Consider the following 17,500-nt stretch of genomic DNA (forward strand, 5'->3'; position numbering starts at 1 on the left):
GACTGGAGGTACTGGAGGAGAGGTTAGGACTGGAGGTACTGGAGGAGAGGTTAGGACTGGAGGTACTGGAGGAGAGGTTAGGACTGACTGGAGGAGAGGTTAGGACTGGAGGTACTGGAGGAGAGGTTAGGACTGGAGGTACTGGAGGAGAGGTTAGGACTGGAGGTACTGGAGGAGAGGTTAGGACTGGAGGTACTGGAGGAGAGGTTAGGACTGGAGGTACTGGAGGAGAGGTTAGGACTGGAGGTACTGGAGGAGAGGTTAGGACTGGAGGGACTGGAGGAGAGGTTAGGACTGGAGGTACTGGAGGAGAGGTTAGGACTGGAGGTACTGGAGGAGAGGTTAGGACTGGAGGTACTGGAGGAGAGGTTAGGACTGACTGGAGGTACTGGAGGAGAGGTTAGGACTGACTGGAGATACTGGAGGAGAGGTTAGGACTGGAGGTACTGGAGGAGAGGTTAGGACTGGAGGTCCTGGAGGAGAGGTTAGGACTGGAGGTACTGGAGGAGAGGTTAGGACTGGAGGTACTGGAGGAGAGGTTAGGACTGGAGGTACTGGAGGAGAGGTTAGGACTGGAGGGACTGGAGGAGAGGTTAGGACTGGAGGTACTGGAGGAGAGGTTAGGACTGGAGGTACTGGAGGAGAGGTTAGGACTGGAGGTACTGGAGGAGAGGTTAGGACTGGAGGTACTGGAGGAGAGGTTAGGACTGGAGGTACTGGAGGAGAGGTTAGGACTGACTGGAGGTACTGGAGGAGAGGTTAGGACTGACTGGAGGTACTGGAGGAGAGGTTAGGACTGGAGGTACTGGAGGAGAGGTTAGGACTGACTGGAGGTACTGGAGGAGAGGTTAGGACTGGAGGTACTGGAGGAGAGGTTAGGACTGGAGGTACTGGAGGAGAGGTTAGGACGACTGGAGGTACTGGAGGAGAGGTTAGGAGACTGGAGGTACTGGAGGAGAGGTTAGGACTGGAGGTACTGGAGGAGAGGTTAGGACTGGAGGTACTGGAGGAGAGGTTAGGACTGGAGGTACTGGAGGAGAGGTTAGGACTGGAGGTACTGGAGGAGAGGTTAGGACTGGAGGTACTGGAGGAGAGGTTAGGACTGACTGGAGGAGAGGTTAGGACTGGAGGTACTGGAGGAGAGGTTAGGACTGGAGGTACTGGAGGAGAGGTTAGGACTGGAGGTACTGGAGGAGAGGTTAGGACTGACTGGAGGTACTGGAGGAGAGGTTAGGACTGGAGGTCCTGGAGGAGAGGTTAGGACTGGAGGGACTGGAGGAGAGGTTAGGACTGGAGGTACTGGAGGAGAGGTTAGGACTGGAGGTACTGGAGGAGAGGTTAGGACTGGAGGTACTGGAGGAGAGGTTAGGACTGGAGGTACTGGAGGAGAGGTTAGGACTGACTGGAGGTACTGGAGGAGAGGTTAGGACTGGAGGTACTGGAGGAGAGGTTAGGACTGGAGGGAGGAGAGGTTAGGACTGGAGGTACTGGAGGAGAGGTTAGGACTGGAGGTACTGGAGGAGAGGTTAGGACTGGAGGTACTGGAGGAGAGGTTAGGACTGACTGGAGGTACTGGAGGAGAGGTTAGGACTGGAGGTACTGGAGGAGAGGTTAGGACTGGAGGTACTGGAGGAGAGGTTAGGACTGGAGGTACTGGAGGAGAGGTTAGGACTGGAGGTACTGGAGGAGAGGTTAGGAGACTGGAGGTACTGGAGGAGAGGTTAGGACTGGAGGTACTGGAGGAGAGGTTAGGACTGACTGGAGGTACTGGAGGAGAGGTTAGGACTGGAGGTACTGGAGGAGAGGTTAGGACTGGAGGTACTGGAGGAGAGGTTAGGACTGGAGGTACTGGAGGAGAGGTTAGGACTGGAGGTACTGGAGGAGAGGTTAGGACTGGAGGTACTGGAGGAGAGGTTAGGACTGACTGGAGGTACTGGAGGAGAGGTTAGGACTGGAGGTACTGGAGGAGAGGTTAGAGACTGGAGGTACTGGAGGAGAGGTTAGGACTGGAGGTACTGGAGGAGAGGTTAGGACTGGAGGTACTGGAGGAGAGGTTAGGACTGGAGGTACTGGAGGAGAGGTTAGGACTGGGAGGTACTGGAGGAGAGGTTAGGACTGGAGGTACTGGAGGAGAGGTTAGGACTGGAGGTACTGGAGGAGAGGTTAGGACTGGAGGTACTGGAGGAGAGGTTAGGACTGGAGGTACTGGAGGAGAGGTTAGGACTGGAGGTACTGGAGGAGAGGTTAGGACTGGAGGTACTGGAGGAGAGGTTAGGACTGGAGGTACTGGAGGAGAGGTTAGGACTGGAGGTACTGGAGGAGAGGTTAGGACTGGAGGTACTGGAGGAGAGGTTAGGACTGGAGGTACTGGAGGAGAGGTTAGGACTGGAGGTACTGGAGGAGAGGTTAGGACTGGAGGTACTGGAGGAGAGGTTAGGACTGGAGGTACTGGAGGAGAGGTTAGGACTGGAGGTACTGGAGGAGAGGTTAGGACTGAGAGGTACTGGAGGAGAGGTTAGGACTGGAGTACTGGAGGAGAGGTTAGGACTGGAGGTACTGGAGGAGAGGTTAGGACTGGAGGTACTGGAGGAGAGGTTAGGACTGGAGGTACTGGAGGAGAGGTTAGGACTGGAGGTACTGGAGGAGAGGTTAGGACTGGAGGTACTGGAGGAGAGGTTAGGACTGGGACTGGAGAGACGGAGAGGTTAGGACTGGAGGTACTGGAGGAGAGGTTAGGACTGGAGGTACTGGAGGAGAGGTTAGGACTGGAGGTACTGGAGGAGAGGTTAGGACTGGAGGTCCTGGAGGAGAGGTTAGGACTGGAGGTCCTGGAGGAGAGGTTAGGACTGGAGGTACTGGAGGAGAGGTTAGGACTGGAGGTCCTGGAGGAGAGGTTAGGACTGGAGGTACTGGAGGAGAGGTTAGGACTGGAGGTACTGGAGGAGAGGTTAGGACTGGAGGTACTGGAGGAGAGGTTAGGACTGGAGGTACTGGAGGAGAGGTTAGGACTAGAGGTACTGGAGGAGAGGTTAGGACTAGAGGTACTGGAGGAGAGGTTAGGACTGGAGGTACTGGAGGAGAGGTTAGGACATCAGGTACTGGAGGAGAGGTTAGGACTGACTGGAGGTAAGGTACTGGAGGAAAACACTGACCTATAGTAACAATGACAGTTCAGTTAACCTGTTTAGTGTTGCAGTGACAGTTCAGTGACCCTCCAAACAGTTAAACAGTTAAACAGATTAAATCACATTGATGACCAAAGAGAGGTTCACTTTAAAAATTGTAACATTATATTAAGATAACTGATCATTAATAAATATAAATAAATACATACACTGAGTATACTAACATTAAGAAAACCTTCCCTAATATTGAGTTGCCCTCAGAACCGCCTCGATTCGTCAAGGCATGGATTCTACAAGGTGTCGAAAGCGTTCCACAGGGATGCTGGCCCATGTTGACTCCAATGCTTCCCACAGTTCTGTCAAGTTGGCTGGATGTCCTTTGGGTGGTGGACCGTTATTGATACACACGGGAAACTGTTGAGCGTGAGAAACCCAGCAGCGTTGCAGTTCTTGACACAAACCGGTGCGCCTGGCACCTACTACCATACCCCGTTCAAAGGCACTTACATCTTTTGTCTTGCCCATTCACCTTCTGAATGGCACACATACACAATCCATGTCTCAAGGCTTAAAAATCCTTCTTGAACCTGTCTCCTCCCCTTCATCTACACTGATTAAAGTGGATTTAACAAGTGACATTAATAAGGGATCAAAGCTTTCACCTGGATTCACCTGGTCAGTCTATGTCATGGAAAGAGCAGGTGTCCTTAATGTTTGTACACTCAGTGTATATTTATATAAAAATATATATATAAACGCAACATGCAACAATTTCAAAGATTTTAATGAGATACAGTTCATATTAGGAAATCAGTCAATTGAAATAAATTCATTAGGCCCTAATCTTGACTGGGAATACAGATATGCATCTGTTGGTCACAGATACCTTAAGGTAGGGGCGTGGATCAGAAAACCAGTCAGTATCTGGTGTGACCATCATTATGCAGCGCGACACATCTCCTTCACATAGAGTTGATCAGGCTGTTGATTGTGACCTGTGGAAATATTGTCCCACCTCTTCAATGGGTGTGTGAAGTTGCTGGATATTGGTGGGAACTGGAACACGCTGTCGTACACGTCGATCCAGAGCATCCCAAACTTCCTCAATGGGTGACATCTGATGAGTAGGCAGGCCATGGAAGAACTGGGACATTTTCAGCTTCCAGGAATTGTGTCCAGATCTTTGCGACATGGGGCCGTGCATTATCATGCTGAAACATGAGGTGATGGCACCTGATGAATGGCACAACAATGGGCCTCAGGATCTCGTCACGATATCTCTGTGCATTCAAATTGCCGATGATAAAATGCAATTGTGCTCTGGCAACAGCTCTGGTGGACATTCCTGCAGTCAGCATGCCAATTGCACGCTCCCTGAAAACTTGAGACATCTATGGCATTGTGTTGTGTGACAAAACTGCACATTTTAGAGTGGCCTTTTATTGTCCCCAGCACAAGGTGCACCTGTGTAATGATCATGCTGTTTAATCAGCTTCTTGATATGCCACACCTGTCAGGTGGATGGATTATCTTGGCAAAGGAGAAATGCTCATTAACAGGGATGTAAACACATTTGTGCGCAACATTTGAAAGAAATAAGCTTTTTTGTGCATATGGAAAATTTCGGGGATCTTTTATTTCAGCTCATGAAACATGGGACCAACACTTTACATGTTGCGTTTATATTTGAGTTCAGTGTATATTATGTGGATTCATTTCCAACAACATGACTGTTAAATCATGACTGTTACATAGCAACATAGGAGGAAAGAGAAAAATATATACATATACATATATACATACATATATATATATATATATATATATATATATATATATATATATACTGGTACTATATATATACACAGTATATAACTAACTTGATAACTTACAGAGTTTTTGACCCAGTCAGTGTACTGTCTGAAGTATCCAACCAGGCTCCGCATGTACACATCAGTCTCCTGCAGGACAGTGGGAAGATGGTTAGAGTGGGTGGATGGGAGGATGGTTAGAGTGGGTGGGTGGGAGGATGGTTAGAGTGGGTGGGTGGGAGGATGGTTAGAGTGGGTGGGTGGGAGGATGGTTAGAGTGGGTGGGTGGGAGGATGGTTAGAGTGGGTGGGTGGGAGGATGGTTAGAGTGGGTGGGTGGGAGGATGGTTAGAGTGGGTGGGTGGGAGGATGGTTAGATGGGTGGGTGGGAGGATGGTTAGAGTGGGTGGGTGGGAGGATGGTTAGAGTGGGTGGGTGGGAGGATGGTTAGAGTGGGTGGTGGAGGATTAATAGAGTGGGTGGTGGAGTGGGATGATAGAGGGTGGGTGGAGGATGACAGAGGTGGGGTGGATATGGTTAGAGTGGTGGAGGATGGTTAGAGTGGTAAGGGAGGATGGTTAGAGTGGGTGGGTGGGAGGATGGTTAGAGTGGGTGGGTGATAGACAATAGAGTGGGTGGGTGATGACGGTTAGGAGTGGGTGGGGAGGGATGGTTAGAGTGGGTGGGTGGGAGGATGGTTAGAGTGGGTGGGTGGGAGGATGGTTAGAGTGGGTGGATGGGAGGATGGTTAGAGTGGGTGGGTGGGGGGTGGGAGGATGGTTAGAGTGGGTGGGGGTGGGAGGATGGTTAGAGTGGGTGGGTGGGAGGATGGTTAGAGTGGGTGGGTGGGAGGATGGTTAGAGTGGGTGGGTGGGAGGATGGTTAGAGTGGGTGGGTGGGAGGATGGTTAGAGTGGGTGGGTGGGAGGATGGTTAGAGTGGGTGGGTGGGAGGATGGTTAGAGTGGGTGGGTGGGGGGTGGTTAGAGTGGGTGGGTGGGAGGATGGTTAGAGTGGGTGGGTGGGGGGGTGGTTAGAGTGGGTGGGTGGGAGGATGGGGGTGTACACATCTGTCTCCTGCAGGACAATGGGAGGATGGTTAGAGTGGGTGGGTGGGAGGATGGTTAGAGTGGGTGGGTGGGGGGTGGTTAGAGTGGGTGGGTGGGAGGATGGTTAGAGTGGGTGGGTGGGAGGATGGTTAGAGTGGGTGGGTGGGAGGATGGTTAGAGTGGGTGGGTGGGAGGATGGTTAGAGTGGGTGGGTGGGAGGATGGTTAGAGTGGGGGGGGGGTGGGGGGGTGGGAGGATGGTTAGAGTGGGTGGGTGGGAGGGTGGTTAGAGTGGGTGGATGGGAGGATGGTTAGAGTGGGTGGGTGGGAGGATGGTTAGAGTGGGTGGATGGGAGGATGGTTAGAGTGGGTGGGTGGGAGGATGGTTAGAGTGGGTGGGTGGGAGGATGGTTAGAGTGGGTGGGTGGGAGGATGGTTAGAGTGGGTGGGTGGGAGGATGGTTAGAGTGGGTGGGTGGGGGGTGGTTAGAGTGGGTGGGTGGGAGGATGGTTAGAGTGGGTGGGTGGGAGGATGGTTAGAGTGGGTGGGTGGGAGGATGGTTAGAGTGGGTGGGTGGGAGGATGGTTAGAGTGGGTGAGGGATGGGGTGGGAGGATGGTTAGAGTGGGTGGGTGGGTGGGTGGGTGGGAGGATGGTTAGAGTGGGTGGGAGGATGGTTAGAGTGGGTGGGTGGGAGGATGGTTAGAGTGGGTGGGTGGGTGGGTGGGTGGGAGGATGGTTAGAGTGGGTGGGAGGATGGTTAGAGTGGGGGGTGGGTGGGGAGGATGGTTAGAGAGTGGGTGGGTGGGTGGGGGGGAGGATGGTTAGAGTGGGTGGGTGGGGGGATGGTTAGAGTGGGTGGGTGGGAGGATGGTTAGAGTGGGTGGGTGGGAGGATGGTTAGAGTGGGTGGGGGGGAGGATGGTTAGAGTGGGTGGGGAGGGGGTGTACACATCTGTCTCCTGGAGGACAATGGGAGGATGGTTAGAGTGGGTGGGTGTGTGTGTGTGTGTGTGTGTGTGTGTGTGTGTGTGTGTGTGTGTGTGTGGTGAGTGTGTTTACCTGTTTTACCACGTGTGATGCGTTGTGTGTGATGAGGTACTCTGCTGCGTCGATGGCACTAAGGACGTCAGTCACCTTCACCTGAGAGAAAAGGGAGTAAGTCTGTGTGTGTCTTTGTGTGTGTGTGTGCGTGTGTTTGTGTGTGTGTGTGTGTGTGTGTGTGTGGTGTGTGTGTGTGTGTGTGTGTGTGTGTGTGTGTGTGTGTGTGTGTCTGTGTCCGTGTGTGTGTGTGTGTGTGCGTGCGTGCGTGCGTGTTGGTGTGTGTGTGCGTGTGACGTGCGTGCGTACGTGCGTGCGTGTGTGTGTGTGTGTGTGTGTGTGTGTGTGTGTGTGTGTGTGTGTGTGTGTGTGTGTGTGTGTGTGTGTGTGTGTGTGTGTGTGTGTGTGTGTGTGTGTGTGTGTGTCCTCACTGGTAGTTCCTTGGCTGTCCTCTGCAGTAGCCGGATGCTCTGGCTCAGGGAGCTCTGGAAGAGAGGACAAGGCCATGTTTCAGATAGGTCTAGTTACTGAATCTGGATGGTAAATGCTACCAGGACAAGGTCATGTTTCAGATAGGTCTAGTTACTGAATCTGGATGGTAAATGCTGCCAGGAGAAGGCCATGTTTCAGATAGGTCTAGTTACTGAATCTGGATGGTAAATGCTGCCAGGAGAAGGCCATGTTTCAGATAGGTCTAGTTACTGAATCTGGATGGTAAATGCTACCAGGACAAGGTCATGTTTCAGATAGGTCTAGTTACTGAATCTGGATGGTAAATGCTGCCAGAGAGAAGGCCATGTTTCAGATAGGTCTAGTTACTGAATCTGGATGGTAAATGCTGCCAGGAGAAGGCCATGTTTCAGATAGGTCTAGTTACTGAATCTGGATGGTAAATGCTGCCAGGACAAGGCCATGTTTCAGATAGGTCTAGTTACTGAGTCTGGATGGATAAATGCTGCCAGGACAAGGCCATGTTTCAGATAGGTCTAGTTACTGAATCTGGATGGTAAATGCTACAGGACAAGGTCATGTTTCAGATAGGTCTAGTTACTGAATCTGGATGGTAAATGCTGCCAGGAGAAGGCCATGTTTCAGATAGGTCTAGTTACTGAATCTGGATGGTAAATGCTGCCAGGAGAAGGCCATGTTTCAGATAGGTCTAGTTACTGAATCTGGATGGTAAATGCTGCCAGGACAAGGCCATGTTTCAGATAGGTCTAGTTACTGAGTCTGGATGGTAAATGCTGCCAAGGACAAGGCCATGTTTCAGATAGGTCTAGTTACTGAATCTGGTGGGTAAATGCTACCAGGACAAGGCCATGTTTCAGATAGGTCTAGTTACTGAGTCTGGTGGATAAATGCTGCCAGGACAAGGCCATGTTTCAGATAGGTCTAGTTACTGAATCTGGATGGTAAATGCTGCCAGGACAAGGCCATGTTTCAGATAGGTCTAGTTACTGAATCTGGTGGGTAAATGCTACCAGGACAAGGGCCATGTTTCAGATAGGTCTAGTTACTGAGTCTGGTGGATAAATGCTGCCAGGAGAAGGCCATGTTTCAGATAGGTCTAGTTACTGAATCTGGATGGTAAATGCTACCAGGACAAGGTCATGTTTCAGATAGGTCTAGTTACTGAATCTGGATGGTAAATGCTGCCAGGACAAGGCCATGTTTCAGATAGGTCTAGTTACTGAATCTGGATGGTAAATGCTGCCAGGACAAGGCCATGTTTCAGATAGGTCTAGTTACTGAATCTGGTGGGTAAATGCTACCAGGACAAGGCCATGTTTCAGATAGGTCTAGTTACTGAGTCTGGTGGATAAATGCTGCCAGGACAAGGCCATGTTTCAGATAGGTCTAGTTACTGAATCTGGATGGTAAATGCTGCCAGGACAAGGCCATGTTTCAGATAGGTCTAGTTACTGAATCTGGTGGGTAAATGCTACCAGGACAAGGCCATGTTTCAGATAGGTCTAGTTACTGAGTCTGGTGGATAAATGCTGCCAGGAGAAGGCCATGTTTCAGATAGGTCTAGTTACTGAATCTGGATGGTAAATGCTACCAGGACAAGGTCATGTTTCAGATAGGTCTAGTTACTGAATCTGGATGGTAAATGCTGCCAGGACAAGGCCATGTTTCAGATAGGTCTAGTTACTGAATCTGGTGGGTAAATGCTACCAGGACAAGGCCATGTTTCAGATAGGTCTAGTTACTGAGTCTGGTGGATAAATGCTGCCAGGACAAAGCCATGTTTCAGATAGGTCTAGTTACTGAATCTGGATGGTAAATGCTGCCAGGACAAGGCCATGTTTCAGATAGGTCTAGTTACTGAATCTGGTGGGTAAATGCTACCAGGACAAGGCCATGTTTCAGATAGGTCTAGTTACTGAGTCTGGTGGATAAATGCTGCCAGGACAAGGCCATGTTTCAGATAGGTCTAGTTACTGAATCTGGATGGTAAATGCTGCCAGGACAAGGCCATGTTTCAGATAGGTCTAGTTACTGAATCTGGTGGGTAAATGCTGCCAGGAGAAGGCCATGTTTCAGATAGGTCTAGTTACTGAATCTGGTGGGTAAATGCTGCCAGGACAAGGCCATGTTTCAGATAGGTCTAGTTACTGAATCTGGTGGATAAATGCTGCCAGGAGAAGGCCATGTTTCAGATAGGTCTAGTTACTGAATCTGGATGGTAAATGCTGCCAGGACAAGGCCATGTTTCAGATAGGTCTAGTTACTGAATCTGGATGGTAAATGCTGCCAGGAGAAGGCCATGTTTCAGATAGGTCTAGTTACTGAATCTGGATGGTAAATGCTGCCAGGAGAAGGCCATGTTTCAGATAGGTCTAGTTACTGAATCTGGATGGTAAATGCTGCCAGGAGAAGGCCATGTTTCAGATAGGTCTAGTTACTGAGTCTGGTGGGTAAATGCTACCAGGAGAAGGCCATGTTTCAGATAGGTCTAGTTACTGAATCTGGATGGTAAATGCTGCCAGGAGAAGGTCATGTTTCAGATAGGTCTAGTTACTGAATCTGGATGGTAAATGCTGCCAGGACAAGGCCATGTTTCACATAGGTCTAGTTACTGAGTCTGGTGGGTAAATGCTACCAGGAGAAGGCCATGTTTCAGATAGGTCTAGTTACTGAATCTGGATGGTAAATGCTGCCAGGAGAAGGTCATGTTTCAGATAGGTCTAGTTACTGAATCTGGATGGTAAATGCTGCCAGGAGAAGGCCATGTTTCACATAGGTCTAGTTTCTGAATCTGGATGGTAAATGCTGCCAGGAGAAGGCCATGTTTCAGATAGGTCTAGTTACTGAATCTGGTGGGTAAATGCTACCAGGACAAGGCCATGTTTCAGATAGGTCTAGTTACTGAATCTGGATGGTAAATGCTGCCAGGACAAGGCCATGTTTCAGATAGGTCTAGTTACTGAATCTGGATGGTAAATGCTGCCAGGACAAGGTCATGTTTCAGATAGGTCTAGTTACTGAATCTGGATGGTAAATGCTGCCAGGACAAGGCCATGTTTCAGATAGGTCTAGTTACTGAATCTGGATGGTAAATGCTGCCAGGACAAGGCCATGTTTCAGATAGGTCTAGTTACTGAATCTGGATGGTAAATGCTGCCAGGACAAGGCCATGTTTCAGATAGGTCTAGTTACTGAGTCTGGTGGGTAAATGCTACCAGGACAAGGCCATGTTTCAGATAGGTCTAGTTACTGAGTCTGGTGGATAAATGCTGCCAGGACAAGGCCATGTTTCAGATAGGTCTAGTTACTGAATCTGGATGGTAAATGCTGCCAGGACAAGGTCATGTTTCAGATAGGTCTAGTTACTGAATCTGGATGGTAAATGCTGCCAGGACAAGGCCATGTTTCAGATAGGTCTAGTTACTGAATCTGGATGGTAAATGCTGCCAGGACAAGGCCATGTTTCAGATAGGTCTAGTTACTGAATCTGGATGGTAAATGCTGCCAGGACAAGGCCATGTTTCAGATAGGTCTAGTTACTGAGTCTGGTGGGTAAATGCTACCAGGAGAAGGCCATGTTTCAGATAGGTCTAGTTACTGAATCTGGATGGTAAATGCTGCCAGGAGAAGGCCATGTTTCAGATAGGTCTAGTTACTGAATCTGGATGGTAAATGCTGCCAGGACAAGGCCATGTTTCAGATAGGTCTAGTTACTGAATCTGGATGGTAAATGCTGCCAGGACAAGGCCATGTTTCAGATAGGTCTAGTTACTGAGTCTGGTGGGTAAATGCTGCCAGGACAAGGCCATGTTTCAGATAGGTCTAGTTACTGAATCTGGATGGTAAATGCTACCAGGACAAGGTCATGTTTCAGATAGGTCTAGTTACTGAATCTGGATGGTAAATGCTGCCAGGACAAGGCCATGTTTCAGATAGGTCTAGTTACTGAATCTGGATGGTAAATGCTGCCAGGAGAAGGCCATGTTTCAGATAGGTCTAGTTACTGAATCTGGATGGTAAATGCTGCCAGGACAAGGCCATGTTTCAGATAGGTCTAGTTACTGAATCTGGATGGTAAATGCTGCCAGGACAAGGCCATGTTTCAGATAGGTCTAGTTACTGAATCTGGATGGTAAATGCTGCCAGGACAAGGCCATGTTTCAGATAGGTCTAGTTACTGAATCTGGATGGTAAATGCTGCCAGGAGAAGGCCATGTTTCAGATAGGTCTAGTTACTGAATCTGGATGGTAAATGCTGCCAGGACAAGGCCATGTTTCAGATAGGTCTAGTTACTGAATCTGGATGGTAAATGCTGCCAGGACAAGGCCATGTTTCAGATAGGCCTAGTTACTGAATCTGGATGGTAAATGCTGCCAGGACAAGGCCATGTTTCAGATAGGTCTAGTTACTGAGTCTGGTGGGTAAATGCTACCAGGAGAAGGCCATGTTTCAGATAGGTCTAGTTACTGAATCTGGATGGTAAATGCTGCCAGGACAAGGTCATGTTTCAGATAGGTCTAGTTACTGAATCTGGATGGTAAATGCTGCCAGGACAAGGCCATGTTTCAGATAGGTCTAGTTACTGAATCTGGATGGTAAATGCTGCCAGGACAAGGTCATGTTTCAGATGGGTCTAGTTACTGAATCTGGATGGTAAATGCTGCCAGGACAAGGTCATGTTTCAGATGGGTCTAGGTCTATCTCTACAGCTATCTTGATTCTTCTTACATGTTCTACTAAAGTTGAGAAGCATTGGATTGGTGTAAACATGAGCGAGAGATAGTTTCCTTCCACCATATGTGTTTCACCAGTCTCAGTGCTATTCATTATAAATCCATTGAGATTTACTTTATCAATTAAATCTAACCTAACCTATGATCTGACCATCACCTTATGTATTACTGCCCCCTAGTGGCAAGAAGTGACATCCTAACCCCCTCCAAAGAAAATGCTCCTAGCCTCCCCTGCTGGCTTTCTGTCCCTAACACCAAAACTGAAACTAAATTATATAAAAACGAAATTGAAATATTTTTATATAACTACAATGAAAAAAGTTAATACAAATAAAATGATTATAAAAACACAAAACGATAATAACCTAACCACACACACACCATGATAACTACACACACCATGATAACCACACACACACCATGATAACTACACACACACCATGATAACCACACACACACCATGATAACTACACACACCATGATAACTACACACACACACCATGATAACTACACACACCATGATAACTACACACACACACACCATGATAACTACACACACACCATGATAACTACACACACCATGATAACTACACACACCATGATAACTACACACACCATGATAACTACACACACACCATGATAACTACACACACACCATGATAACTACACACACCATGATAACTACACACACCATGATAACCACACACACACCATGATAACTACACACACACACCATGATAACTACACACACCATGATAACTACACACACCATGATAACTACACACACACCATGATAACTACACACACACACCATGATAACTACACACACCATGATAACTACACACACACACCATGATAACTACACACACCATGATAACTACACACACACCATGATAACTACACACACCATGATAACTACACACACCATGATAACTACACACACACACCATGATAACTACACACACCATGATAACTACACACACACCATGATAACTACACACACCATGATAACTACACACACACCATGATAACTACACACACACCATGATAACTACACACACCATGATAACTACACACACACACCATGATAACTACACACACCATGATAACTAACACACCATGATAACTACACACACACCATGATAACTACACACACACCATGATAACTACACACACATGATAACTACACAACACACATGATAACTAACACACACACCATGATAACATACACACACCATGATAACTACACACCATGATAACTAAAACACACACACACCATGATAACTACACACACCATGATAACTAACACACACCATGATAACTACACACACCATGATAACTACACACACCATGATAACTACACACACACACCATGATAACTACACACACACCATGATAACTACACACACCACGATAACTACACACACCATGATAACTACACACACCATGATAACTACACACACACACCATGATAACTAACACACACCATGATAACTACACACACCATGATAACTACACACACACACCATGATAACTACACACACACACCATGATAACTACACACACAACACACCAGATAACTAAACACACACCATGATAACTACACACACACCATGATACTACACACCATGATAACTAACACACACACACCATGATAACTACACACACACACCATGATAACTACACACACACACCATGATAACTACACACACACCATGATAACTACACACACACCATGATAACTACACACACACACATGATAACTACACACACACACCATGATAACTACACACACACACACCATGATAACTACACACACACACCATGATAACTACACACACACACCATGATAACTACACACACACACCATGATAACTACACACACCACGATAACTACACACACACACCATGATAACTACACACACACACCATGATAACTACACACACCACGATAACTACACACACACCATGATAACTACACACACACACCATGATAACTACACACACCACGATAACTACACACACACACCATGATAACTACACACACCACGATAACTACACACACACACCATGATAACTACACACACCATGATAACTACACACACACACCATGATAACTACACACACCATGATAACTACACACACACCATGATAACTACACACACCATGATAACTACACACACACACACACACGCCATTTCATTTTTCTCACACAAATACACAACGTTGTGCAGAACAACAACATTACAACACACACATAGTACCACAGAGTATTACAACACATATATATATATATATATATATATACACATATATACACACACACACACAGTGCCTTCAGAAAGTATACACATTTAGTTGACAGCCTGAATTCTAAATGGATTCCACCCATCTATACACAACACCCCATAATGACAAAGTGAAAACAATGTTTGTAAATTTATTGAAAATGAAATACAGAAATATCTCATTTCCATAAGTATTCAGCTCCCTGAGTCAATACTTTGTAGAAGCACCTTTGGCAGCGATTACAGCTGTGAGTCTTTCTGGGTAAGTCTCTAAGAGCTTTGAACACCTGGATTGTACAACATTTGCCCATTATAATTTTCAAAATTCTTCAAGTTCTGTCAAATTAGTTGTTGATCATTGCTAGACAACCATTTTCAGGTCTTTCCATAGATTTTCAAGTACATTTAAGTCAAAACTGTAACTCTGCTACTCAGGAACATTCACTGTCTTCTTAATAAGCAACTCCAGTGTAGATTTGACCTTTTGTTTTAAGTTATTGTCCTGCTGAAAGGTGAATTCATCTCCCAGTGTCTGGTGGAAAGCAGACTGAACCAGGGTTTCCTCTAGTCTCCCAGTGTCTGGTGGAAAGCAGACTGAACCAGGGTTTCCTCTAGTCTCCCAGTGTCTGGTGGAAAGCAGACTGAACCAGGGTTTCCTCTAGTCTCCCAGTGTCTGGTGGAGGAAAGCAGATGAACCAGGGTTTCCTCTAGGATTTTGCCTGGGCTTAGCTCCATTACGTTTATTTTATCCTGAAAAAAACTCCCCGTCGTTAATGATGACAAGCATACCCATAACATGATGCAGCCACCACTATGCTTGAACATATGGAGAGTGATACTCAGTAATGTGTTGTATTGGATTTTCCCCAAACATAAACACTTTGTATTCAGGACAAAAAGTTAATTGCTTTGCCACATTTCTTGCAGTATTACTTTAGTGCCATGTTACAAACAGGATGCACGTTTTGGAAAATTGTTATTCTGTACAGTCTTCCTTCTTTTCACTCTGTCAATTAGTATTGTGGAGTAATTGCAAATGTTGTTGATTCATCCTCAGTTTTTTCCGATCACAGCCAATAATCTCTATAAAAGTGACCATTGGCCTCATGGTGAAATCGTGGAAAGGTTTCCCTTCCTCTCCGGCAACTGAGTTAGGAAGGACGCCTGTATCTTCGAGAGGACTGGGTGTATTGATACACCATTCAAAGTGTAATTAACAACATAACCATGCTCAAAGGGATATTCAATGTCTGCTTTTTTTTATTTTTACCCATCTACCAATAGGTGCCCTTCTCGAGGCATTGGAAAACCTCCCTGGTCTTTTGTGGTTGGAATCTGTGCTTGAAATTCACTGCTCGACGCGATGGAGCTTATGTTGTGTTCTTATGACTACACAAACAGTAGTAATGATACTTGAAACAGAGATAACGTTTACATGACTTTATCGTTCAAAGTAAAGTTCAAGCACAGAACATTCATGCACAGGCGCAGTACTCAATCAGTATCAATGCTCTAGGTTCCACGGTTACAACATAAAGTAGTGCCTAGTATAAATGCTATAGAATGGTATCACATTATATCATACATAACACCTTACAGATACACCACATTACCACAAGTATGTGGACACCTGCTCGTCGAACATCTCATTCCAAAATCATGGGCATTAGCATGGAGTTGGTCCCCCCTTTGCTGCTATAACAGCCTCCACTCTTCTGGGAAGACTTTCCACTAGATGTTGGAACATTGCTGCAGGGACTTGCTTCCATTCAGCCACAAGAGCATTAGTGAGGTCGGGGCACTGATGTTGGGCGATTAGGCCTGGCTCAAAGTCGGCGTTCCAATGCATCCCAAAGTTGTTCGATGGGGTTGAGGGCAGGGCTCTGTGCAGGCCAGACAAGTTCTTCCACACCGATCTCGACAAACCATTTCTGTATGGACCTCGCTTTGTGCACGGGGGCATTGTCATGCTGAAACAAGAAAGGGCCTTCCCCAAACTGTTGCCACAAAGTTGGAAGCACAGAATCGTCTAGAATGTCATTGTATGCTGTATCGTTAAGATTTCCCTTCACTGGAACTAAGGGGGCTTTGCCCGAACCATGAAAAAACAGCCCCAGACCATTATTCCTCCTCCACCAAACTTTATAGTTGTCACTTTGCATTTGGGCAGGTAGCGTTCTCCTTGCATCCGCCAAACCCAGATTTGTCCGTCAGACTGCCAGACGGTGAAGCGTGATTCATCACTCCAGAGAACGTGTTTCCACTGCTCCAGAGTCCAATGGCGGCGAGCTTACACCACTCCAGCCGACGCTTGGCATTGCGCATGGTGATCTTAGGCTTGTGTGCGGCTGCTCGGCCATGGAAACCCATTTCATGAAGCTCCAGATGAACAGTTCTTGTGCTGACGTTGCTTCCAGAGGCAGTTTGGAACTCGGTAGTGAGTGTTGCAACCGAGAACAGATGATGTTTATGCTGCGCGCTTCAGCACTCGGCGGTCCCGTTCTGTGAGCTTGTGTGGCCTACCACTGCGCGGCTGAGCCGTTGTTGCTCCTAGAAGTTTTCACTTCACAAAAACATTCTACTGCCAATGCTTGTCTATGGAGATTGCATGGCTGTGTGCTCGATTTTATACACCTGTCAGCAACGGGTGTGGCTGAAATAGCCGAATCCACTAATTTGAAGGGGTGTCCACATACTTTTGTATATATAGTGTAATTGTGTGGGGTAACAGAGATGAGGTAGTCGTTCAAAAATCATGTTAAACACTATTATTGCACACATAGTGAGTCCATGAAACTTATTATGTGACTTGTTAAGCAAATTGTTCCTCCTGAACCACCATAACAAAGGGGTTGAATACTTATTAACTCAAGACATATCAAATCAAATCAAATGTTATTTGTCACATGCACCAAATACAACAGGTGTGGACCTTACAGTGAAATGCTTACTTACAAGCCCTTAACCAACAATGCAGTTTTAAGTAA

General features: G+C 47.0%; 1 protein-coding gene across 2 annotated transcripts in view; it reads right to left on the bottom strand.

Moving 5' to 3' along the window:
* Window positions 1-17,500, bottom strand: part of prom1b (prominin 1 b) — a 124,310-nt gene that overhangs the window by 13,188 nt on the left and 93,622 nt on the right. For both annotated transcript variants that reach the window (XM_045216402.1, XM_045216401.1), the window contains 3 exons: window positions 7,452-7,505; window positions 7,042-7,122; window positions 5,018-5,086 (listed from right to left, as the gene is read on the bottom strand). In XM_045216402.1, coding sequence (XP_045072337.1) covers window positions 5,018-5,086; window positions 7,042-7,122; window positions 7,452-7,505 — 204 coding nt within the window. The remainder of the gene's footprint in view (window positions 1-5,017; window positions 5,087-7,041; window positions 7,123-7,451; window positions 7,506-17,500) is intronic.

The sequence above is a fragment of the Coregonus clupeaformis genome, unplaced genomic scaffold (genome assembly GCF_020615455.1).
Source record: "Coregonus clupeaformis isolate EN_2021a unplaced genomic scaffold, ASM2061545v1 scaf0703, whole genome shotgun sequence".
Classification (NCBI taxonomy): domain Eukaryota; kingdom Metazoa; phylum Chordata; class Actinopteri; order Salmoniformes; family Salmonidae; genus Coregonus; species Coregonus clupeaformis.